At 42.0% G+C, this 25,242-nt stretch overlaps 1 protein-coding gene across 1 annotated transcript in view; it reads left to right on the forward strand.

Annotated features, from left to right (window-relative positions):
- Positions 1-25,242, forward strand: part of PROZ (protein Z, vitamin K dependent plasma glycoprotein) — a 219,946-nt gene that overhangs the window by 39,777 nt on the left and 154,927 nt on the right. Inside the window, exon 2 of the mRNA XM_085622318.1 lies at positions 21,611-21,774. Coding sequence (XP_085478444.1) covers positions 21,611-21,774 — 164 coding nt within the window. The remainder of the gene's footprint in view (positions 1-21,610; positions 21,775-25,242) is intronic.

Raw genomic sequence — 25,242 nt, forward strand, 5'->3', positions numbered from 1 at the left:
ATGCATTAAAATCACCAAGAGTGGCTGAAGTGTTTTTACAACTAACATGAAGCATTGTGTGGCACAATCCAGTCAAAGCTCACCATAAATAAGCTTTCAGAATTCTACTGTGGTATTACGCCGTGCATTATCATGCTGCACAGCACCCACTGAAATGAAAGATTAACATGCACAGCAATAGAGATTTCATGATCCAAGACAATGAGATGAATGTGCTAGTCTTTTAGGAGGTATTTCAAAGCCTCAGAAGTAAAAAAAACTAGGGGCATATTTATCAATATTTCACACAGGTCAGCAAGTCACCTTGCTGTGCAGTGCTGCGTGAAAGGGCAAGAATGCGCATATTGCAAAGGTGTCTGCAGCGCAGACAAGATTGTTTTTGTGCAGCAAGGCACTCTTCCTGCACAAAAGCAATCCTCAGAGGCATTTTCCTCTTTCTATGTGCACTGCACAATGCATTCCACATAGAAAGAGGAAGAAACGAGGAGAAATAATATTTTTCCTTGTTATGTCTCCCTTGCAAGGTGGATTTGCATGGCTTGGTAAATCTAACTTTGTAATTGAATTGCCCTTCCCCTGGCGTGGCAGAACAGCGATGCTGCTCATTGATAAATATGCCCCTAAGTTTGGCTCAATCAACCACAACCATCTCCTCCTCATCTCTACTCAACACCAACTTGCCTAAAATACCACACACTCACCACTCTACAACAACTTTCTTTACCTTGCCAACACCAATAACATAAGCTTCTCTTACACCATCACCACCAGTTCTCTACCCTTCAGTTCCGCAAGCTCCCAATCCTTATTCCCTTTCAATTCAGTCCTATCCCAACCAACCTCATTGCTTCAGAGGACCAACACATGTTTAATTCTCTAAATCCCTAAGTTAAACTAGGCCTATTAAGCACCAATTATGCTTTGACGCACAGCCTTTTCATCATTGACCTCTTGTCTGAATACATATGTCACCTAGTTGGCCTCACTGAAGCATGGTATGGAGTCAATGTGATTACCATCCTCAATCCTGCACTTTCCCAGGGCAATTATGATACTAAACACAACATTCCCAGTCTTCAGGCACATTGAAATCCACTGCACCATCAACCACACACCTCTGTCATTTCTGGTGGAGTTTATCACCCCATGGATACATCTCCACTTTCCTAGTTTAATTCTTTGAATGCACTTTTCGTCTGTAGACCAACACAACCACCTTTGTGGTTATGGGTGTCTTTAACTTTGGGGTTAGAACTCCGAAGGCCAAATGTGCAATGTTTTTCCTCAGCAACATGCAATTCCTTTGTTTCTAGAAGGTTGTGAGGTGATCTACTTACACAGGTGGACACACATTTTCCTTCATTTTCACACTTAAAAACTAGAAATCTCTTATCTGTTTGTGCAACTCCAAATATGATCAGACCACACTATCACTTCCATCACCTTGTCAATCTAACTTACTAATGTATCACCTGCATAAGAAAGGACTATCCCCCTTCCTTCTATATCAGGCACTTTAGAAGCATTAAAATAGAGACATTTGAATCAACCTACAGTGCTGCCAAACTCGTCCAACCCTAACAACCAAACCATCAATATTGTCTGATAATCTCTATCTCAACATATCAATTACTTCCTCAATTCTAACTCATGCCAAATCCTAAAGCCCAAAGTAATCCTCAAATATTCCAACAGATTGGTCAATGGGGACCTTTAGGAGCTGAAATGTGTGAATTGAAAACTTGAAAGCTAGCGCAAGTAACCAATCTAAAGAGGACAAAACCCAATACAAGATCACAGGAGAGGCTATCAAAAAGTGATACAGAGTCAAACAGGCCTACCTAGCAACATACATTTACCATGCCTGCTAAAAAACTGTCCAGTCAAGCAACACTTATGTATCCCGACATCTCTGTGAAAACCTTGAAACCTTTAAAATTATCAGAATCTGTAACACTATTATCAATGCCACCGATGTTTCCTTTTACCCTCTTTTCACTCTGATTAAACCTCCTGCACTCCAATGTATCTTCACCTTCTTCAAACCTATGGAACCTGTTGAAATCCTAAACTTGCCTCTCAAAAGAAAAGCATCTATTTCTCCCATGCTCTCACGTTGAGCCATTAGTCTCAATCAACTCTTCCTCTCTCTTGTGAATGTTTCAGCTAACATGATCAATGCCTCTACTCCTGCTCCCAAACATGCAACAATCACCAGCATCTTGAAAAAGTCAATTCCTTATCTGGTACCTATGGCCAACTACCAAAATTCTCAAAGTTGCTTTTTGTCAAAAACATTATGAAAATGGAGGTGCAGAGACAACCTGAAATATCACATGGAAATGAATCACATTCTTCACGATCATCAGTCTGGATTCAGATCTGCAAGAGTGAACATGCTTGGCCAACATGGGTGAAGAGCTCCTTCTCTCCCTGGACAGTGATCATAAATCTGTTCTGATACTCATTGACCTTTCCGCACATCCTGTAACACTGGCATTCTGCACTGGGTTTCATCACTTCCCCTAATGCACAGCCATAACACGTGGATCAAATCCAATGAATTGTCATTGCAAGACTCGAAGACACTTTGAAACAGGAAGCCAGATTGTGCCTTTAACTTTATAAGTGAGATCACCTCAAACCTGTTCTCAAAGCACTGTATTGACATCCTGTAGATGCTATGGTTGAATTTGAAATCCTATGTACTGTCCTCAAAACAACATGAGATAAAGCCCCTGCTTATTTGCTGAAATACCTCAATATGTTTCTATCAGCTACCTCCAATCCATGTATGCCTGCCTGATCAAGTTACAAACATTCATGGAAACGATGATGCCAGATCATTGGAAGTAAAGGACTGAGACCTTTAAATGCACTGAACATTAATTTGAAATGTGGACCCAATTACATGTGGTTCAGGAAACTCTTGAAGCCTGAACTATTGCATTTAAAAAAATGTGTTAAGTTTCTCATGGTCAAAAATACAGGCCTTTATCACTGAATAAGTCAGCCCTTCAAGTTACATGATTATCAATATATCACACAGATCGCATCCGGCGTGAAGCTGTCAAGTATCACATTTTACTGGGCATATTTATATCTAATTTATCGCTAATTCACAGGTTACAGATTAATATAGTGAGTTAGAGTCGCCCTCATTTAACTGTGTGTTAATAGTTTGCTGCAGCTGTCTCCATAACTATAAATTGTCCTCGGGATTGGGTTCAGTTCAGACTGCTTTGTTGAGGAGCTCCTCTACTATCACCCAATCATTTACATCTCTTTGCTGCAAGGCAAACTGAGACTCCTGGTACACTTTCAATGTATTGTTGTATGATATCTGGCCATGGTTACTTCCACTGCAGTTAGGCGGCATTGCACATGCTTCACCTTTGGCTTTGAGTGCCTGAGTTACAGTTCAACCAGAGAAACTACTGGTTTCTGAAAGGGAGAAGCCATTCGATCCCTGAACTCACATGCTGCTCTGAGCAACCAGGCCACGTGTATGAAGTCCCTTTCATTTAATTCTCACCAAGGTATTCAAAAGGCACAATATGTTAACATTTATGTAGCACAATATGTGAGAAATATGTCCTATGTAAATATTGTAGGTGGGAAAGGTGGAATCTTGGGTTGCTGGGCATCTTGTAGTTTTATAGTAAATTGTTTTTTCCAGTCATTGTCTCTAAGTAACATACCACACTCTCTCTCCTGTCTCCTCCTAATCTGTAATTTTTGACCCAGGAGATAAGCTCAGATCACCCTGTATAGTGCAGACGGAGAGGTCCCTCCCTGGGTCGGAGACTGGAGTGTCCCAAAGTAGCAGACCCAAGCAGTATTCCGGGGAATCCCTCCTTTATGATATGTGCTGCTCTGGATAGTCTAGCATATAAGAGAAAGTGGCATTGCTGCATCTCGGACTGTACCTTTGACTCTTCAAAAGTGCTCATGGCAGCCTATAATAGATGTCACTCTTCAATACAAACTATTCTTCTATCTAACCTTCTGCTTTAACCCCGGGAAGTAATTTTTTAGACTGGCTGTGGCCACAAAGTGGTGGGGAGATCAGCATATCAGTACATTTTGCCACTCACAAGTAAACCTGTGCCACATGTGTTCCATTTAGATATAATATGGGGGCTCGTTGTCAGTTTTGGCAGGATTTAGAAAGAAATATTGGAGATCCAAGCAGCCATGGCATGCCTTCAGAAGCTTCCTTTACCTTCCCCCTGTCTCATCCAGTCAGTCTTGCAGAGGTTGTAGTTGGAATGCCAGACAATACGCTTCCATTTCTGGAACACCCACACTGCTGCTATTGTAAGGAAGGTTTAAGGTTTTGAGGAAATATGAATTTTGTGATCAGTTATGTCCCCTATCGTAGACCCCAACGGCTCCATGTACATGCTATAAGTACATGTATGTTCCCTCCTGCTCCAGTTCTGAAGACGCAAATATATGTGCGTCCACCGCCAACATGTCCTCTTTCAGATCCACCATGAATGGGTCAGATATTCCTTTTCTAAGTATGAAAGGCCACCGACTTTATGTGGTTCACTTTCCACATTTTACAGATTCAGGCGAGTAGGCCCGAATTCTGTCATCAAGCCTTTTCTGCCTTCTGCCTCTGAAAGCTCCAGTCTGAGCCTGCATCTGTGACCATGAACTTTGTCTTACTCCCTGCGCGGCTAACGGTGCCTGATCCAGCCCGTCGCCTGCCAAAAACTGTATTTCACCTTCAAGATTATCTCCTTCGCCCCTCATCCGATGCATTCCTGTCTAGTAGTTTAGGTAAACATTCCTCCAGCTACCGTGCAAAGGGCCAGGCCTCGCTGCCCTCATGCAAGTAATTCATAGCCCCGTTACCATGGAATATTCCTACCCCCTCGCATCTAGTGTAGACACTTAGACGCTTGTACACGCACTAACAGTCAGTATAGTCAGTATAGAATAAGATTCTATCCTAAGAGACCTCTCTTTTTGGATAACACAGTTCTTTAAACATAGGATATTAGATATGATTTGGGATTAGGTTGACATAACCCCAGACTTCTGTCTCCACATGTAGAGCTAAATGTCAAGTCCCCTTCACCCTCTAGTTGCACGTCAATCACACGTCATGCGGCTGCGCGCGCATCTCTGCCAACTATTTCTGCTGACATTACAGGATTCTTTTATGGATCCACCCACTTGTGACATCATGTATGATGACGTTTATTAAATTACGCCCTCTATTAGCTACGTATGCACCTTTTATCAGCTGTTACGCCTCTTGCATCTGTTTCACTGTAATGTATTTTCTATAAAACTGCTTATCTGTCAATAATATATGTCCCTTCCTTCCTGAACTTTCGTGGTGATGGAATAGAAGGCCCACAATTCGAATTGTATTCCTTGGTATAGGAATAAAGCCTTTTTAAACCCTCTAATACCACGGATTCTGCCTCTCATTTTACTGAGTTGTTCTTAATAGACTTTACCGCATAAAACATAGTACCGGTAACGAAATATTTACCACATAAATTGGCGCCCGAACAGGGACACTTTCTCATCTCACGCGCCGGCGGTGCGTTGCAGGCCCGGTCTCCTGCCACAGCTGAACGGACAAAAACGCGTACCCGCAGGATTTCCTGTATCTCCCTCCGGCCAAGCGGGGACGACTGAGGCTGCGATCAACACCCAGACGAGGCGGTGAGAAGTGCGAAGTATCCCGACCAGAGCCTAGCTGAGAGAGCAAGATCCGAGGTATACAGAGACCCGCCAGGTTCCGAAGTTCCGAGTCCAGTCGAGTCGAATCCAGTCCGGTCCAGTTTCAGTTCAGTTCCGAGGCCTTCCGTTCCGAGCTACCCGGTGAGTACCATTACCGGGGAGGCATTTTACGTGCACATAGTCTGTGACGGTCAAGACGGGTTTGGGTACACAAATCCGGTCTGCACTGTTTTAGCAGTGTATCTGTACTGTTTAGCAGTATATAAAGTATGTTTTGCATATAAATGAATATAAATAAGTATTATCTAGTGTCAGTATAATGTCAGTAACTAGTTTTCTATTAGTTATCATTGTTCGTAAAACTGTTAAGTGTTAAATGTTTTAAATACGTTCTATATACTGTGGTGTGAATGACTGTTCATTATTGTGCTTTTTCGTATAAAGTGTGTTCTAGTAATAAGGTCTAAAAATGCCGCTCTTTTCGAAACTAAGACAGATCAAAACTAGAAAAGGTGTACTCGAAGAAGCTGTTCCCATCCCACCGAGGGACACTCCAGGGTACTTTATGTATCATAAGCATGGCCTAGATGCCGTATTATTTCTTGATTTATGGGTGGACTACACCAAAGAATTACCAGAGAGTCAGAGATGGCCCGCAGCGGGGACCTGGGATGCAGATTGCATCATGCGAGTAGAAGAAGAATTATGGAAAAAGAAAGCCAGACAGTCACAGAAAGATGCCATTGAATTATGGCGTAAAGAATCAATAGACGTACGGAAAAAGCACTTAGACAGGAAGATAAGAGTAAGGAGAATTCAAATAAAGTCCGAGAAAATCTGTTAATTGAGGAAGGTACCCGAGTAAAATCAGAACAAATAGATAGACAGAGAAATGCCCTTATGAATGGTATGTATCCACTTCTGGCCGAAGGGTTACCTAAGGCTACTCCGGAAATACCAAAAGACTTGCCACCCCCATTGTTTCCGATAAAAGCACACCCCAAGGGGCATCCCAGAACCGCAGAAGATGTTTTCCTTTCCCGCTATTTAGATGACGCAGCTCCCGAGTATGCTAATACCGCACCACATAGACCGCTTGCCGATGATGCTCATCGCCAAGAGCATTCGTCTGTACCTCCGCAACAACAAGCTCTGACACACATTCCGACAAGCACATCTGTTTCTACAGCTTTTCCCGCAACGACGGTTGCTGTCTCACCTTCAACAAATCCTTTCACGTCCAGCACCCCAGACGGTGCTACAGGAGGTACGACAGACATTTTTTCTACGCCACCCAGAGGAAATAAATTTTCCCTTAGAGAATTAGCACACCAACGTACGCCCAAACTAGCAACTCCCGACATGCTTAAGGAACTTCTAGTAGATTGTAGATATGATCCTGTGCCCGGTAAACGGGACGAAATGCTGCTGTCATCATTACGTATTAGACGAGCTGCAATATATTTAACGAAGCTACCAGGAATGGCTACACATTTAGAAAATATATATCACTTTGTCCAGTCAGGACGAGGTCCTGAAAGTATTAGCAGAGCCATGGAGTACCAGAAAGCGGAGGTACAGGGACAACTGTTACGTTTCCTCATAAACTGTGTAATCAGAAATCAAGACTGGCCTGGGGTAAATACGGAAGAAATGCAAAAACTTGTCATTTGGGGCCAGAATATATCAGAAGGGAGACATGATAAACAGTTATGTATAGTAGCTATGTACCGAAAGATCCGCAAAGAAGTAGAACGAATACACGAAGAAAGATTAGAGGTAGACGCCGCTGACCTAAACAGAGAGGAGGAGGAGCAAGAATCAGAGCAAGTAGACACGATAGCTTATGTAAGTAAAGGAAGACCCCATAATAATACCAGAGGTTTTAACGACCCAATACGTCCAATACGTCCGGAATATAATAGACATTTTCCAAACCCTATGCTTAATACAAAATCCCCCGAACACTTATTCCAAGCCGCTGATAAATTACTCCGAGATCGAAGGGGATACCACGTGCTTGATTCCATGGACGAACAAGAATTAGCCAGGTCAGCAGTACAATGGGCTGACAGTCCCGGCGAATACAATGACGATGTACTTGCACACACGTTTCTGAATCTAGACCCATATGAACAGCGTTTAGCTAGTATATACATGATTCAACACCTCCTTATATTATATAAAAACCAATACTCCGATCCAGGACCCTTACCTGACATATTGACAGAACTACTCACGAATATATGGAGAGGGTCAGGTACTGATTTGATTAAGGAAATTCTAGAATCCCGAAACCAATATTTAAATTTCGTATGCCCAGAACACGTTCCAGTTCCCATCATGGGAAGAAAAATGTATCACATAGATAGACAGAACCCGTTACGCGAAGTACACCCAATTAGAGGTGCCGGTGATAATTTTACACGCGTGTTTGTGTACACGCCTATAACTAAACTGGAATTATTAGAAATGAAGAAAGTAGTACCCAGCCATGACAAGGACCCAGCAGGTTTCCACCGTGAGATAAAAGACATGTTACTCATGGGAGAGTATACCTACCCCGATATTATGAAAATATTAAAGGTCCTGTTACCCGCCGGTGTTTATGAGAAACTCAAAGAAAAAGAATGGGAGGTGGGAGACCAAAAGATAGATTGGACAGCATTAGAAAACGAAGAAAAGGCCCGAGTTGCAGGAGCAGGGCTTGGGGAAAAGACTACAGCACTAGCAGGATTACTAATACAGGTACTGCCACGTTTATTAACTACGAAAAAGGAAGACTGGGGTGCAATCTCAGCCTGTAAACAAAAGCCAGACGAAGACACTAGTGATTTCTATTCCCGATTTGAAAAATGTTTTAGTATAAATAGTGGCATAAAAGCCAGTAGTGAGTCATATCCACATCTGTTTGTGACAAAATTAGTTGAAAATTCTCTGCTACAAGTCAAGAATAGAGTATTGAAATTCGAAAGTACCTGGCAAGGTAATACCCCATCACAGATGCTACAGATGTTACAATATCATCACAATAGAATTAGAGAAGAACAAGAACACGAACAAAGACGTATGAAAGATACAAAAATGAAAATGCTTGTTGCACAGTCAGTTCCAGCTGATAGTCATCAAAAGGGTGATTCCGCAAGTCCTGCAAAAGGGACATGCAATTATTGTAAACAACCAGGTCATTATATACACGATTGTCCAGTCCTGAAACATAATATAGCCACAGGTAGAACACATGAGAGACCACGTCCACCCAGACAGGATCAGAATCAACAACAGACGCCTCAGCAGGCACAACCTAGGTTAGCTCCGCAACAGTTAGCTCCGCAACAGGCAGCTCCACAACAGATCGTAGCACCACCACAAGCGCAGCCTGTTGCTGCAACTCAAGCAACAACACAACAAATGTATCAGTATGCACAAACAGATTATCCCGATTATCAGCGATACTCATGAGATAGCCTAGAGAGGGAAGTTGGCTTACCCCTCATAGAGGTTCCTGTAGACCAAGAGGGACCTTATGTACATAGTGAACTATTAGGGGAAGACAGAAAGTTTTTACTTGATACAGGGGCAAGCAGAACAACTATAAGACGCAGGGAAGTTCCAGGGGCACCCCTCTCAGGCTCACAAAATATTTCCCTTGGATTCTCAGGAAAACCGATAATAAATGACGTAACACAACCTCTTCCACTTACAGTCGGTCCATTGACACGTACTACAGATTTATTGCTTACTAAATCATGTCCAGAAAACTTGTTAGGCATAAAAACATTGAAAGCTCTAGGAGCCATAATATGTTGCTCTCCGGAAGGAGTACGACTATTTTTACGTGACTTTAAAGGTCACTACGTATCCAGAGACATAGATCACCGACTGCAGAATTTACCTACACATTTATGGGCACAAGGCCCCACTGATGTTGGTTGCATGAACATTACACCATATCGAGTCACACTGAAAACAGGAGTAGTACTACCACGAATGCGACAATACAAGTTACCACCAGATGCTGTAGTGGCTTTACTGCAAATCATTGACGAGCTTATTGCCCAAGGAGTGGTTGTGGAAACTGACTCCAATGTATGTAATTCCCCGATAATTCCGATCCTTAAAAGAACGGATCCAAAAGCACCACCAGTATATCGATTAGTTATTGATCTGCGCGAATTAAATAAATGTATTGTACCACAATACCCTGTGGTCCCAGATATCTCTTCATTACTCACAGCTATTGACTCAGAAGCAACGTTCTTCACTGTAATTGATCTCAAGAATGCTTTCTTTAGTGTCCCAATTGATCCAGAAAGTCAATATTTATTCGGTTTTAGTTTAAATGGACGAAGTTTTAAATTCACACGCGCACCTCAAGGATTTACAGAAAGCCCCAGCATCTATAGCCAAGCACTGAAACGAGAACTTGACAGTATCCACATGCCAGTTAACACTGCCTTGCTTCAATATGTCGATGATCTGCTGATCACCGCCCGAAGCGAACCTGAATGTGAAACAGCGTCACTGACGGTTTTGAAATTTCTGGCTGACAAGGGGCACAAGGTGTCCCCTTCTAAGCTGCAATTCTGTGTCCCGCGAGTTGTTTACCTTGGGCACTCGCTGTCCAAGGAGGGAAGGCAGCTTACATCCGACCGCATCCAGTTAATTGCTAACATGCCAGCACCCAAGACACAAAAGGAGGTGCGGGCTTTTATAGGCCTCACTTCATACTGTAGGCAGTGGATCCCTCAATATGCATTTCTAGCAAAACCACTCATCCAGTTGACAACACAGGAGGCAGCCACATCGACTGTCCTCCCTTGGACTCCAGAACATACACATGCCTTTGAAAGCTTAAAGAAAGCTTTATGTCAAGCACCTGTCCTAGCAACACCATGTTACAGTAAACAGTTTACACTCTTCGTTACAGAACGCGAAGGTACTGCCTTGTCAGTACTCACTCAGGAACAAGCAGGATCACACAAACCATGTGCTTATTTCTCTAGTACATTAGATCCAGTAGCTCAGGCACTTCCAGCGTGCCTGAAATCAGTGGCAGCAACAGCTTTAGCAATCAGACAAAGCGATGCCATAGTGTTAGGACATCAATTAACAGTACAAATAGTCCTGACACCAACACATTGCATGACAGTTAAGGATCCCGTCCTTGATGTAATTGACATACAGACACATGCTACACCAGAAGAAATAAAGAAATGGACTGAATTAGGAGGGATCCAAACAGATCAAGGATGGATGACGAAGGAAAAATCTATATGGTTTCTTCCCGACTCAATGGTCCAAGTCATCGTTAACACTATACATAGTCCAGCGCACCTAGGAGAAAAAGCTATGCTAGACAGCATTCAACACATTTGGTTCAACAAACATTTACGAGCCGCAGCTAAACAAAAAGTTTGTACCTGTATGATATGTTGTCAGTTTAATCCAGGTAAAAGCATCCCCGTAGAACAGGGTGGATTCCAAACTCCCGATCATGCTTTTGAAGTCCTCCAGATGGATTATATCCAGATGGAACGATGTCGAGGATTCAAATATGTTCTCGTAGTTGTCTGTGCTCTGTCCCGTTGGACAGAAGCATACCCGGTTTCAGATTACACTGCCCCGACTACTGCCAAACAGTTAGTTCGAGAATTCTTCCCACGGTACGGTTTACCACGTGTTGTCTACTCAGATAACGGCCAGCCGTTCTCATCCGAATTAATGAAACACGTTTCCCTTCTATTAGGCTATCAATGGAAATTTCACTGTGTCCGACATCCCGAGGCAGCAGGTCTCGTGGAACGTCATAATCAAACTCTGAAAATTAGATTGTCCAAAATATGTAGAGAAAAAGGAGTTGATTGGATAGTAGCCTTACCAGTTGCGCTCTTTTACATGAGAATGGTAGCTCATTCTCGAACAGGGCTATCCCCGTATGAGGTGATCTTCGGTAGACCACCAAATATGTGGGGGACGCCTATACCTCGTAAAATAACTGACGTTGACTGTAATATGCTGACAGATTACCTGGCTTCCTTGATGTCTGCACTACAATCTTGTCGTTCACAGGTATCCGCAGCTTTTCCCGACAATACTGAGGTGAAACCCCATGACGTGGTTCCTGGTGACCTGGTTTTGGTCAGGAACTTTGACCGGAAGACCCAACTGGATCCTAGGTGGAAGTCACCAAAGTTGGTTCTACTTACCACAAGGACAGCTGTGAAAATCGAGGGAAGGAAAGGGTGGTTGCACTCGAGTCATATCAAGAAATTTTATGGACTACCATCCAGCGTAGAGACTCAACCCTGTATTCCCTCACAAACAGACTCAAAGCTCCCTTTGGCTGAATTAACGAAACCAGAACTGTATAAACTAAAATTGAGGTCTAGTAAGTTAGACAATTTGATTGTTTAAGTCCTCTCCAAGGTGAATCGGTTGAATTTGTCTCTGACATGTATCCTCTAGACCGGAATAGAGAAAGAAATAATCAAATGCTGCTCAAGAAGCATGCGTATTGTAAATCATTTCGTAGTCATTGTACAGTAACATTATTAATTTTGTTTTTTCTAAGTCTTCTGATCATCATTGTCAGCATCCTATTGCACATGTATTACCCTATTCCTAAGCGTGCTTATAATATAACTGCAGAACATTCTTTTAGTGAATTACCTCCACATGAATTGTCTTATAGATTTGCGCTGCGCAACAACACATTCATTAGTATGCTACATCATTCCCATCAAACCAGCAATGCCACAAATTGTTGGATATGTGGCCGACTCCCTCCCTATCAGAACTATAAGGGAGTTTTGCCCCTCTTTCCCTATCCGTTCACACACAATGGCTCCTGTGGAGCATGGTTTAGTTTGATTAATTCCCTAGACTCAAATTCCGCAGTTTATCAAGACAGCTGGGTATGGGGAAACCTGAACTTAGTTTTGCTTAAAGTCTGCTACCCTAACAAGGAGGGACTTCCCAAAAGAACAGGAACTGATCTAGAAAATGAAGTATATGGATTAGGTAATTTTACACTTAACCTCATGATCCTGAACGTTGAATCTGAAGCTACACCAATCTTGCCCGCCATGTCAGTATTCCCAGTAAAGGGGGAATTATGTATAAGAAAGAATGGCTCCATACACATGGGCCATAGTAAATGCACCACTGTAATAAAATTCAGTGATCAAGGCAAGTCTACATTTAGAGCTTCTCGTCATTCCTATTTTATATGTGGCCAGACCGCATATATACGTCTACCTTTAGATTGGGATGGTACCTGTTACATAGCATTCCTTCTACCACCTGTTTTCCTAGCTCCTCCTGATTATCATAGAAATACCCATTTAGTACACAATAGACAGCAGAGAGATCTCCCAATTGTCGATTACACTGAAACAGCATGGGAAAAATACACAGATTTCAATAAAGGATTCTTTCCCTATATAGGTACAGTCACTAATAGTAAACTGATACGTAGATTAACCAGAACCCTTGAAGCAGTAGTGAACGAAACTATTTCCGCCTTAGGCAATTTAACTAAAGAGCAGTCTGCTATGCGGATTGTTGTGCTTCAAAATCGTCTTGTCCTTGACGTCATCCTGGCCGATAGGGGCGGAGCTTGTAGGGTCATCGGATCAAGTTGTTGCATTTTCATACCAGAAAATTCGCCGTCAGTATATAAAGCCATAACCCGCCTTCATAAGATTGTAAGCCAGATACACCAGAGTCCAGGCACCTGGACTTGGTCCGGTTGGTTCTGGGGCGTGTTGTCAGCCTGGGGATGGAGAATCCTATCCTTCCTTGGTATTGGCTTGCTCATACTATTCAGTTGCTGCTTATGTCTACAATGTGGGCCAGCGATTTGTGGTCTGTGTGCCACCTCGTGTATCCCACATCCAAGTTTTCGCTCGAGATCCCGGAAGAAGAAAGAAGAACAAATGATGCTATATGAACAGATCGATGGATTGATGAAGATCGATATCTCCTAAGGGTCCGAAGGGGACAAGGAGGGAATGAGGAAATATGAATTTTGTGATCAGTTATGTCCCCTATCGTAGACCCCAACGGCTCCATGTACATGCTATAAGTACATGTATGTTCCCTCCTGCTCCAGTTCTGAAGACGCAAATATATGTGCGTCCACCGCCAACATGTCCTCTTTCAGATCCACCATGAATGGGTCAGATATTCCTTTTCTAAGTATGAAAGGCCACCGACTTTATGTGGTTCACTTTCCACATTTTACAGATTCAGGCGAGTAGGCCCGAATTCTGTCATCAAGCCTTTTCTGCCTTCTGCCTCTGAAAGCTCCAGTCTGAGCCTGCATCTGTGACCATGAACTTTGTCTTACTCCCTGCGCGGCTAACGGTGCCTGATCCAGCCCGTCGCCTGCCAAAAACTGTATTTCACCTTCAAGATTATCTCCTTCGCCCCTCATCCGATGCATTCCTGTCTAGTAGTTTAGGTAAACATTCCTCCAGCTACCGTGCAAAGGGCCAGGCCTCGCTGCCCTCATGCAAGTAATTCATAGCCCCGTTACCATGGAATATTCCTACCCCCTCGCATCTAGTGTAGACACTTAGACGCTTGTACACGCACTAACAGTCAGTATAGTCAGTATAGAATAAGATTCTATCCTAAGAGACCTCTCTTTTTGGATAACACAGTTCTTTAAACATAGGATATTAGATATGATTTGGGATTAGGTTGACATAACCCCAGACTTCTGTCTCCACATGTAGAGCTAAATGTCAAGTCCCCTTCACCCTCTAGTTGCACGTCAATCACACGTCATGCGGCTGCGCGCGCATCTCTGCCAACTATTTCTGCTGACATTGCAGGATTCTTTTATGGATCCACCCACTTGTGACATCATGTATGATGACGTTTATTAAATTACGCCCTCTATTAGCTACGTATGCACCTTTTATCAGCTGTTACGCCTCTTGCATCTGTTTCACTGTAATGTATTTTCTATAAAACTGCTTATCTGTCAATAATATATGTCCCTTCCTTCCTGAACTTTCGTGGTGATGGAATAGAAGGCCCACAATTCGAATTGTATTCCTTGGTATAGGAATAAAGCCTTTTTAAACCCTCTAATACCACGGATTCTGCCTCTCATTTTACTGAGTTGTTCTTAATAGACTTTACCGCATAAAACATAGTACCGGTAACGAAATATTTACCACAGTTTTCAGAAAAATTCTAGATCGCTTTCCGGCCCAACTCAGGGATGTCATGATTTTATCTAATAATTGAAAGGCACGCGTGGGGAAAACAGTGAAGCCTCCCTGGAAGATGTATAGACCTCATGGTAATCCCACCATTTGTTATCAGGGACACTCTACCCATTATTGAAAGGGGCAATCCCAACCATAAATCCACCTAATGATGAGCTGAAGCAGCCTGTAATATTCAGCTAGACATATTAGTCAAGTCTGTGTGTCACTACAGTTTCCAGATATTTGGGGTCCAAAGTGTGCCACTGCGGTTCTAGGCAGATCACACCCTCTGTTATTGGGCCCATGCTCCCATTAGGAACAACTTAGATTCAGCCTTGTTGACCCACAGTCCAGACAGATTGCCAAATTCTGCTTGGAGCTGATGCAACTGAGGGACGTAGTTGACTGGACTTCCCAAAAATATAAATGAATCATCAGCATACTGTCAGATAATGTGCAGGTCTGCCTGTGCTTCAAACTTGAATGTAATTGAATAGAACAACAAAGGAATTGTGATTGTTGAACACTGGACAAAATTATCATCCTACCTGGTTAAACCCTTAAATGCCTCTCAGCTTTTAACTCTTTTGTTGAATTTCTCCTTCTCTGTCAAAGCTTTGAAGTATCTAGAGTAACACCTAGCACTTGCTAAAACCCATTAATAAATAAATACATTAAAAGATAGTTTAAAAGTTTTATAATATAAACTTATATATTATATCATATAATTATATTATATTAGAATCTATCAATCTAAGGTGGCTTAGAGCAAGTGATTTTGACCTGTAGAGATAGTGGGACCAGCTAATTTGTACTATGGCTTGAAAACAAGCACAAGACACTAAAACTGAATCCTATATTGGACAGTCTTCCATGATGTAGAAAACATGTTCTCATTCGGATAGTCCTGCTGCAAACCAAGAGCAGGTATGCAGCACTCTCATAAGTTGAAACATAAGCTGTTGGCCTAGAAATATCAGGAACATATTGCTACATTTTAACGTTGTGCTGAGAATAACTGCAAAGAGGGAAGCCCACTATAAGAGCAGGAAAATTAGATTACCTCACATAGCCACAGAATTTGGTACCAAATGTTGTTGGATTCTGCTTTAATATGAGCTTAATGTCGATATAGAATTTTGGAGATATACTGACAGATTCATCACTTTGGATATAAGAGAGATAGCCTGATTTCACAAAGAAGGCAGAACAGAGGAATGAGTTGGCTTGTGGAGAACCAAACAATGTGACCTCGGTTTTACCCCATTAGATCATGACCAGCTCTTTCTCATCCAAGTCTAGATATCAGCCAGCCACTCTTTATCAGCATTACATTGATTCTGTGGTCTATCAGAGGTCTGAAATACATGTTGAACAAAAAGAGAGATAGTTGAACCATGAAAATCCTGAAGAAGTTTTCAGAGGAGTTGGAAGAAAATTGTCCATCTTTTCTCAGAAAATGTCATGTTGTTGGTTTGGTATGCATCCATTTCATGCTTTGTGAGATATTTGCTAGCCACAATGTGCCTGGTGGGCTTCCAATTGTTTGTTGTATGTATTTTCCATGTTTTGCGGATAACTTTAATACAGTGTGATAAACTGTCATGAATTTCATAAGTCCATTCATCTAAGATTAATTGTTTCAAATTTCATGCCGATCAGTCAAGGCAGAGCAATGTAATATTGCGATTAATGTTTTGATGATTGATACTGTTTAAAATTTAAAGTCCAACCAGATTTTTTGTTTCTCTCAGCAGTGGTATCGGCTACTGATGAGAATTACACCAAACTTGTCACAAAGACACATCTGAATGAATCTCATTTGTACGTCACCTGAATTTCATGTTTTTGAATCAGGTCCCATACAAATTTGCAAACTTAACAGCCAAGTCATGTATACAATTACCACTTCAAACCCCCTATAGATGTGCCCCCATTGACCAATTTAAAGTCAGTCAACATAACAATACAATACATAAAACAGACTGTTACAATTTAACATGACTCTACCGCAACAAAACAATGCAACACGATCAAAAAACACTACACACAAAAAACCCATCAAAATGGCGTAGTGCCCGAACACCACACCCAAAAACCAGAAAACAAAACAGTAGCTCAACAATACAGCATCAAAACAACATCACACAACACTGTATATCACTCCCCAAAACAGAATAACAAAACAATGTAAGTATTTATGTATATTTGATTAGTGCGAACCTAGCCAAAAGGCAGCAGAGCCCCAAACAGCATTTAAGACAAGCATAAAGTCAACAAGTAATAGGAGAGATAGCTGTGTTGTGGGCAGTTATTGCATTGTGATTGTGTTGTATCCAGCGATAACCACCAGAGATGGTGAGCTTGTTTGCCAGATGCTGGTAGTAATGACTTAGACCAACGCAAAACTGCTACAAAATACCACATGCAACACAACACCACAAAACACCACAGTAACACCTCAAAGAGTACAACCTCACCTTAACAAACTCAGCAACCACCTGTGCAAAATAACACAATAGAAAGATATCACAAGATACATAACACAACAAACTCCATCCACAACCTAAAGTGCGTAATAAAAATATCAAACACATTAACTGAAGAAACCATGGTCAAAGTTAAGTTGTGTTTTTTGCTCGGATCAGAAAATAATCTCTGTTATATCAAATAATACATATTTTTCTATTTCGCAAGTTGATTCACATTTATGGTATCCAATGCCAAAATGTCTTTCTGTGACAGAATGTGTGACTGTTGAAATTTGTAAAAGTATTCGAATGCGATCCACCTTTAAGAATCACAGGATGGTTTTGAAATTTAAGGTCTGATGTACAGAATCTTAAAGTGGTATCTAGTGCAGCTCATGCATAATTAATATCAAATCGAAAGGATATGTGGCCTACTGGCCAGAGCTATCCTCTTTGGAACGGGGGAACCAGGGTTGAGCCCTGGTGTCGTCTCAGCATCCTGTGATTCAGGGCAAATAAACTTGTGCCCGCACAAAAATAGGTCTGTACAATTCTACATGACTATTTCTTCATGAAAATAGGTGCTTATAGAAGCCGTATGGTGTGAACAGAGGAGAAACCCTACATTGAAGACACATTTAAAAAGCAGAACTGGGATGCATGCATTTTGTTACAAGAATTGAGTACATGCAGGCTTTTTTGTCCCTGACTGCAACGTTAGAAATGTTTTACAAAAATGATTTCCCTGTGGGAAGTGGCAAGTATGGTTTTAATGGAAAGGCATTACTTTACGTCCATGCAAGACAAAATCCTCAATATTGTTTGTGAATAATATTTTTAAATAGTATTTTCTCAATGTGTATAATTTGATACTCTGCTGATGTAAATGTAAATGACCCTCATTACTTTTGGATTTCATGGTAAATTTGCGCGAAACATTCCAAAATTAAATTATGTCCACTTAAGTTTGATTTTGGAAACATGCATGCAGATTTTTACAGGAGGAAGACGTTATGGGAGGTCCTAAAAGTTGCCTTTCTGGTTGAAGTTGCCTGCGAGTATTATTGAAGAGCTTGGATACTACAAAGTCTGACACAGAACTTTGCTGAGTCGGTTACAGGGAGCATGGCAATACCTACAAAATGCAGCCAAAGGCCACACCATGCAGTGAGTGCTCACCAGACATGGCCAAAGTCCCTGTCCAATGGTGACCAGGGTTACTGAGTCCAGGACATAAACAAAGGCCAGGCTTTGCTTACAGTGCATAGGCCCTGGAGGTGGGGCAACTGCTTGAAAGTCATGCTCAAAGGTCATACCCTGTGCAAGTACCCATTCATGCTTGGATACTGAGTGCACTGCAGGGCTGAATGCAGCGCCCACTGCCCAGTACCTGCTGTGTACATCTAAAGGGTGTACTTAGTGTATGCTAAGGGTAGGGTATTACATACTGGCCGTAGCCAAATGCCATACGATGTGGCCACCATCCAAAGAGAACAGCCAGCAGCCATTCACGTGCAGTCTTCGATTAAAGTCGCGGGGAAATGAGCCCAGGCTGTGGCCAGAGGTCACGCCCTGCGTTAAGTGAGCACAGGTAAAGGCAAAGGTATTACCCTGCAGGATCTTGGGCTAAGTGGTTTGTGCACAGGATACAGCTAGAAGGCAATGACCTGTAGTTTCTGGGAGTAAGTGGGTTGGCTGCTGTGAATGGCGAAGGACACCCACCCTGTATTCTGAACCCATTGATTAGGGCCAAAGGATATTCTCGTAGTGTTCTTTAAACAGCCAAAGGCCAAATATAGACCCAATAATCATGTTTATGTTAGTGTGTGCTGGCTGGATATTTTAAGACACTGGTTACACGCTTTTTGATGCGAGAAGCAATGTACTGTAGCCTTACATTCTTGGACAATGTGAGTCTCCTTTCAGCCATTGACAGACCAGAGATTCGTTAAAGTATGGAATGGATTCCATAAACAGCAGTGGTGTATGCGTGCATAAACCGATGGGCTGAATTATGTATTGGCCAGCTAACGATTTTGCTCTTTTTTTATCTGAATTCACAGTTTTTTGGGAGAGATGACAAAAATTAATAAATGTTCCTGGCACTCCTAATATATTTTTTAAAATATAAACAAGCATTACATGTCTGACTTTTTAACAGCAAGCTTTGTGAATCAGGCCATGTGTAAATCTCCCAAAAGTAAAAACTTTGCTCCAAACGTAGGAGTCATCCTACAAGAGCAAACTTTTCAAAAGCAAACTTTGTGAATCGAGTGCTGAACGTCTAGCTTCAGCATTGCTCTCTGTTAGGCCCCGAAGAGAAAGACTAATCCTTGACTATAGTTTTCATCCTATCCCAAGGGTGCAGAGCTAAACATTTAAGAAGCTGTTTCTGAAGTCCTGCACAGTTTTAAGTATCAGTACATGCCTGGCCCTACTTGCAAGAAGCAGTGCTAATTTCATTGGAAGGGTGGATAGGTCCTAACTCAGCTCTGTAGCTTCACTCCTATTGTCTCTCCCATCTTGAAGCCATTCAAGGCTTTTCATAGCGGCAGCCCAAATATCATCTTGGTAAGCAAATCATCCAAGTCTCACAGAGGAATTAGTGAACATTTACATCTCACTTTTGAGACGCATTTTAGATATGAGCACCCCATAATTTCAGAGGTTCTGATCATAACATAGTGATAAGGAGTTTCATTTTTCCATGTAGATCTGGTGAAAGACAACCGCACTGGTAGAGAAACAGATGTGGCAACCCTACTTTGTTTAGTGCAGCTGGTCCTACATTGTGAACATCTGATTATTAGCTGCGATATGTGGCTGTGTGTAGGCCACGCACTTATTGGCATATGCTCGACTGCCACTAGGAAGAAGCAGGCAGTTACAACCTAGGCAGAAACTGGAGTGAGGTGTGCCTAAGATCTTAGACCTCTCTTGTCCATGCCAGAATATAGAATAGACCACTGGGACTGCAGTGACCTATTTGAGATGTTGGTGGCGTGGTAGAGGTGCAAGACTGCCTTAAAAGGCAGTAAACTTGAACTATCAAATGAAAGGCACCTGGAGTTGCATGAATGGCATTGAGAAAACCAACAACAGGATATTGTTATGGTTGGGATAATCTGCAGGAATTTGCTTCTCACAATTAGTGGAGTATGTCATTCTGTTTTTTAAATGTAAGATACAACGTATGCAAAATAATTTGGCCCATTTTAGATGCGGCATCTTACAGTGTGTGGCTGGTTGGAGTATTTTTGCCAAGGTTGTTATTAGTTTCCAGTCAAGCTCTGGATGGAACCCAGCAAATTACAATTACACCCACTTATTTTTTCAGTATAAGTAAAACGACACACTTTCCACTTATTTCCTGAAACAGAGTTTTTAAATCATATTTTAAGGAGTAGAATTTTCCAGAAAAATCGTTTTTTACAGGAATAATGTAGTCACAGGCCCAATTGGAAACAGTTCTAAACTTTGCAACTTCACTGAAGGCATAAATCATGACCTTCACGGAATTCCACTTTCACAAAAAATCTTTACCCTGCTCGAGATGGTCTTAGAAACATTGGGTATCAAATGGGAGGCATTCTATGACCGGAAATCAGATGTCCATAGGATTAAATAAAGAGCAATTTCGAGCTCAAATGGAGGTCACTAGGGGATTCATGAATGAGATCAAATAAGAATCATCTTGGGGGCTATAGTAGACATCTTCAACATATGAAATGAGGGCTACCCTAGGATACACATAAAGGCTTTTCTTGGCATTACACAAGGTTATTAAGTTTCAGCAATGATGGTTTTCTTTGCTGGCCCAAGAAGAAGGTTTTCTGCTAAAACAAAGAGCATATTGGCGATCAAGTTATCCCGAGCCACGGGGAAGGTGTTGGCATCTGTCGTGAAGAATGTTATATGACAGGCTATCACTTTTATTTGATGGTAGCTGTGAAACCATTGTGCAAATCTAAAATCTAAGACTAGGCTCCTGATCTCTACCATGTACAGTGGCGCACGCAATCTCTGATGTACAGTATATTTTAATGGCCTATTTTGATTGGAACATGTTCAGAATCGGTCCCCGGGGAGCACACAGATATTTTAAAAACAAAGGAGTAGTTATTACCTACAGCCTATACAGTCAGACAAAGAAATGGTGAAAAGATTTATATTCTAACAGATATTTTTCTGAATACTTTTCAGTATTTCTATCAGCAGAAAATGCCAACCAAGTCATGCAAAGACACAAGCGTGCAAATTTCATGTTGGTTGAGGAGATTCTTCCTGGAAATTTGGAAAGAGAGTGCCTAGAAGAGAGATGTAACTATGAAGAAGCAAGGGAGTATTTTGAAGACAAAGGCAAGACTGTAAGTAATTTTGTTTTGGTTCCTGTCCTGAAGTGTAGCAAGTAAATTAACTCTTTATCAATGTTTTCACCTAGAGGTAAAGCCAGCGTTACCAACATGGGGGGGGAGTTTATATATATTACCTACTGGCGGTCACCAGTAGGTAGTTATAGTAAGGACCATGTTTCCATAGAAAAATTGTTGACTTGCCTAAATCTTTGGCGCTGTTTGAGGAATCTTTACAAAATTGTCCCAAAAAGGTGTCATAGTGAGTCTTGTTGTGCATGGACATTTTCAGGGTGGTCGGTCAAGCAGGTGCTGAGAAAAGAAGAGGAGGGTTAAAAAAAAGTGGGTTTCCCATGTTAATTCCTGTAAGAGCTTTGAACACAACTACATCCCGAACCTCAAAACGGAATTACACCAAATTGGGCAGAAAGGTAGATTTGGTAATGCAGGTCACGCTTTCAGTTATTTGGTGTAAATCTGTTCAGTAGTTGTTGAGAAATTTAGGAGAATCAAGATAGTGATATCTGTGGCTGTGTCTAATTCGTGAATAATAACAAGCTCGTAGAGGGAAATGCAGAGCTCTGATTGGCTGCTAACACTTCAATCAGGAAGTGTTGGCAGCCATCTTGGGAATCGACTTCAGCTGTGGCTCAAAAAAATGTGAAAAAAAGAAAAGGGGGCAGGGTAGGAATGCCCATACCACCAAGCCTTGATCTTGGGGTCCCCTAGGGACCTTGCCACGGGTAAATAGCAATTAAAAAAATAAGTGACAAGAATTTGCTAAATTCATGGCAAAAATATAAACATAAAACAGCCTGCGCTTGTTTCAATTATAACCTTCGGGTGGGCCAGGTCCCGGGGGCATACGGGGTTAATAATAAAAATGGAGGGAGTACACGGCCCCCCCTCCAAGAGCTAAGTTTTGCCCCAGGGACCACCACCTTCCCGGGGCTATTCTTTCTAACTGGCAGCGCCTGCTCAAACCCCCCAGGCCTTGGGGACTACCACCTCCCCGGGGCTATTTTAAAAATGAAGTGGGCGGCCACGGAGAACCCCTGGGCTTTGGGGACTGCCACTTCCCTGCTGCTATGTGTTAAATTTAGTGGGGGCCACACGCATCCACCCCGGAGACCACCACCTCCCTAGGGCCAATTCCTTTAAAAAAAAGAGGGATGGGGCCATGCTCCCCCCTCTCCCGGGCCATAAGCAGCTCGGGGACCACCACCTGTTGCAGGGATTCTGCACAAAAACAGACCTATGCACAGGAATATGGGACCTTGGTGTAAAGGGACTGAGCCTTCCTACCACCTTAGTACCCACAAGTCCAGAACCGACTAGCTATAGTGTCTCACTTGCTCTCTTACTCACTCACAGGGATGCAAATGATTAGACACCCCAGAACACAACACTCCCAGATCTCTCAGGAATCGCGGTGACAAGACACACCCTTTCGCTCGCACTCTTGTACTTGTCCACAATAAGATCTGACAGAGACACAAAACAGTTTAAAATACTTAATTTTGCTAATGTGCCCTAACATGCAGTATACGTACCACAGCAAGCAGAAAAATGCATAGTACAAATACAGTCAGCATAGCAGCTAGTCCATACATCATGAATGGAGATGTCATCCTAAAAAGACAATGGAGAAAGGACTATAGTGCCTAACCTCCCTCCCCTTGCTAAGAAGAAGTATTATTATATAATAGAAGATCTCTGAGCTTTGTCAGTAGACCCCATACTTTAGCTTATAGATGACAGATCTACATCATAGGTGCAGTCTCGCTCTTCTCCATTGAAAGGTCCATCTCGAAGTGTGGATTACCTATTCATGTATCGCACTAAAAAACAAAGTTTGTTGTCTAAACAACAGCTGCATTGGTATGTTTTGTCTAATGGCTAAGGCCTGGCCAGAACAAAATAACAAGGGGCATTGTTGTTTGACCTGGCACATAATGTTCAGTCAAAAAAATGCAGAGAGTAAACACAGCAATGATTTCTCTTGTGAAAGCAACCATGGATAGTATTGCAAAAATAAAGAAGTGTAGTAATATGCGCAAAGCAGCAGGCAAGCTGCAACGTGCTACTGCTAAGTTAGTGAAAACGACAATGTCCCTGTGGGCCTCATGACACACCTCCTCTGGGCCAGCCCATGCTAAAGTAAACAGGGAGCTGCATGTTTCCCACTGATTTTGGAGACAGGGTTTTGATGCCTAGGAATATGATTGCATCTTCACCAAACAAAGAAGCCCTCCTGTAAAGTACAAAGCATCCAAGTATGTTTTCTCTGCATTTTCACAGTGAAAAGTTGTCTGTAATACGTGATGGAGGTGCATGCATCAAAATTTCATGTAGTGACCGTGACAAGGGGGTTCTTTCTTGTCATCTGCTGCTGAGACCAGGGATCATGTTGCAAACCTTTCAAAACTAGAAGTATGTAAACTTGCCTAAAAACCCTCCCGTTTGGTCCCATCCCATATACAGTAGTTTTATGCAGCATCTTCCCGCCCTTTTAACAGGATGATGGACAGCTTACTAACAGCCCCCTGCCCCCGGGCGTTTCCCGACAGTTTTGGAGAAGGGTTCTTGATGGCTAGGAATACGATTGAATCTCCACCAAACAAAGAAGCACTTACTTCTGTAAACTACAAATCATCCAAGTGTGTTTTCTCTGCAATTCCACCTTGTAAAGTTATCTGGTGAAGACACTCGAGGAACAATCACATTGGCAAAGTTACAAGCATGCAAGGTCACTGGAAACATTTCCTGTGCTCCCTTTACAAAGCTGTAGTGTAGGAGAAGCACTATACATTTACCAAATGAGGTAGCACTTACTAATTAGCCAGTAGAAAGTGCTTCAGTTGGGTAGAGGCGTTGCACAAAACAGTGGCTTCTTCTTGGATAAATATGCAGAGGAGGATTCATTCTGTGATGATGCTCATTTAACAGAAATTAAACCTCAACAGGTTACCGTTAGGAAAAATAAACTTTAAAAAAACATTGAAATTCACAGAAAAAAATAAAGGATTTTGGGACATTATAGTTAGGAAATACAATTAAAAAAACTTCAGAAATTAACTGAAAAAAACAAAGTTTACAGGGACGTTATAGTTAGGCTCATATTTCACTCATACAAACCCAGAGAAATTCAGCAGTTATAGTTACCTAAGCTAACTCTAACTTATGCCCCCACAAAGTACTGCTTATGATCTCACATATTACATCACTGATGACATGGTCAGTGATATTACTGATGACATCACTGATGACATCACTGATTACATCATCCACAGAAGCACTCACACACCCACTCACACCCCTATACAACCTCTCATACACTCACTCACACAACCACTCAAATACCCATTCACAGACCCATACAAGTACTCACACAACGACTCACTCATCCATAGAACCACTCATACACCCAATCACTCACTCATACAGGCACTCACACAACCACTCACTCACTATTAAAGTTAC

This window comes from Triturus cristatus, chromosome 8, assembly GCF_964204655.1.
Source record: "Triturus cristatus chromosome 8, aTriCri1.1, whole genome shotgun sequence".
In the NCBI taxonomy this organism is placed as follows: domain Eukaryota; kingdom Metazoa; phylum Chordata; class Amphibia; order Caudata; family Salamandridae; genus Triturus; species Triturus cristatus.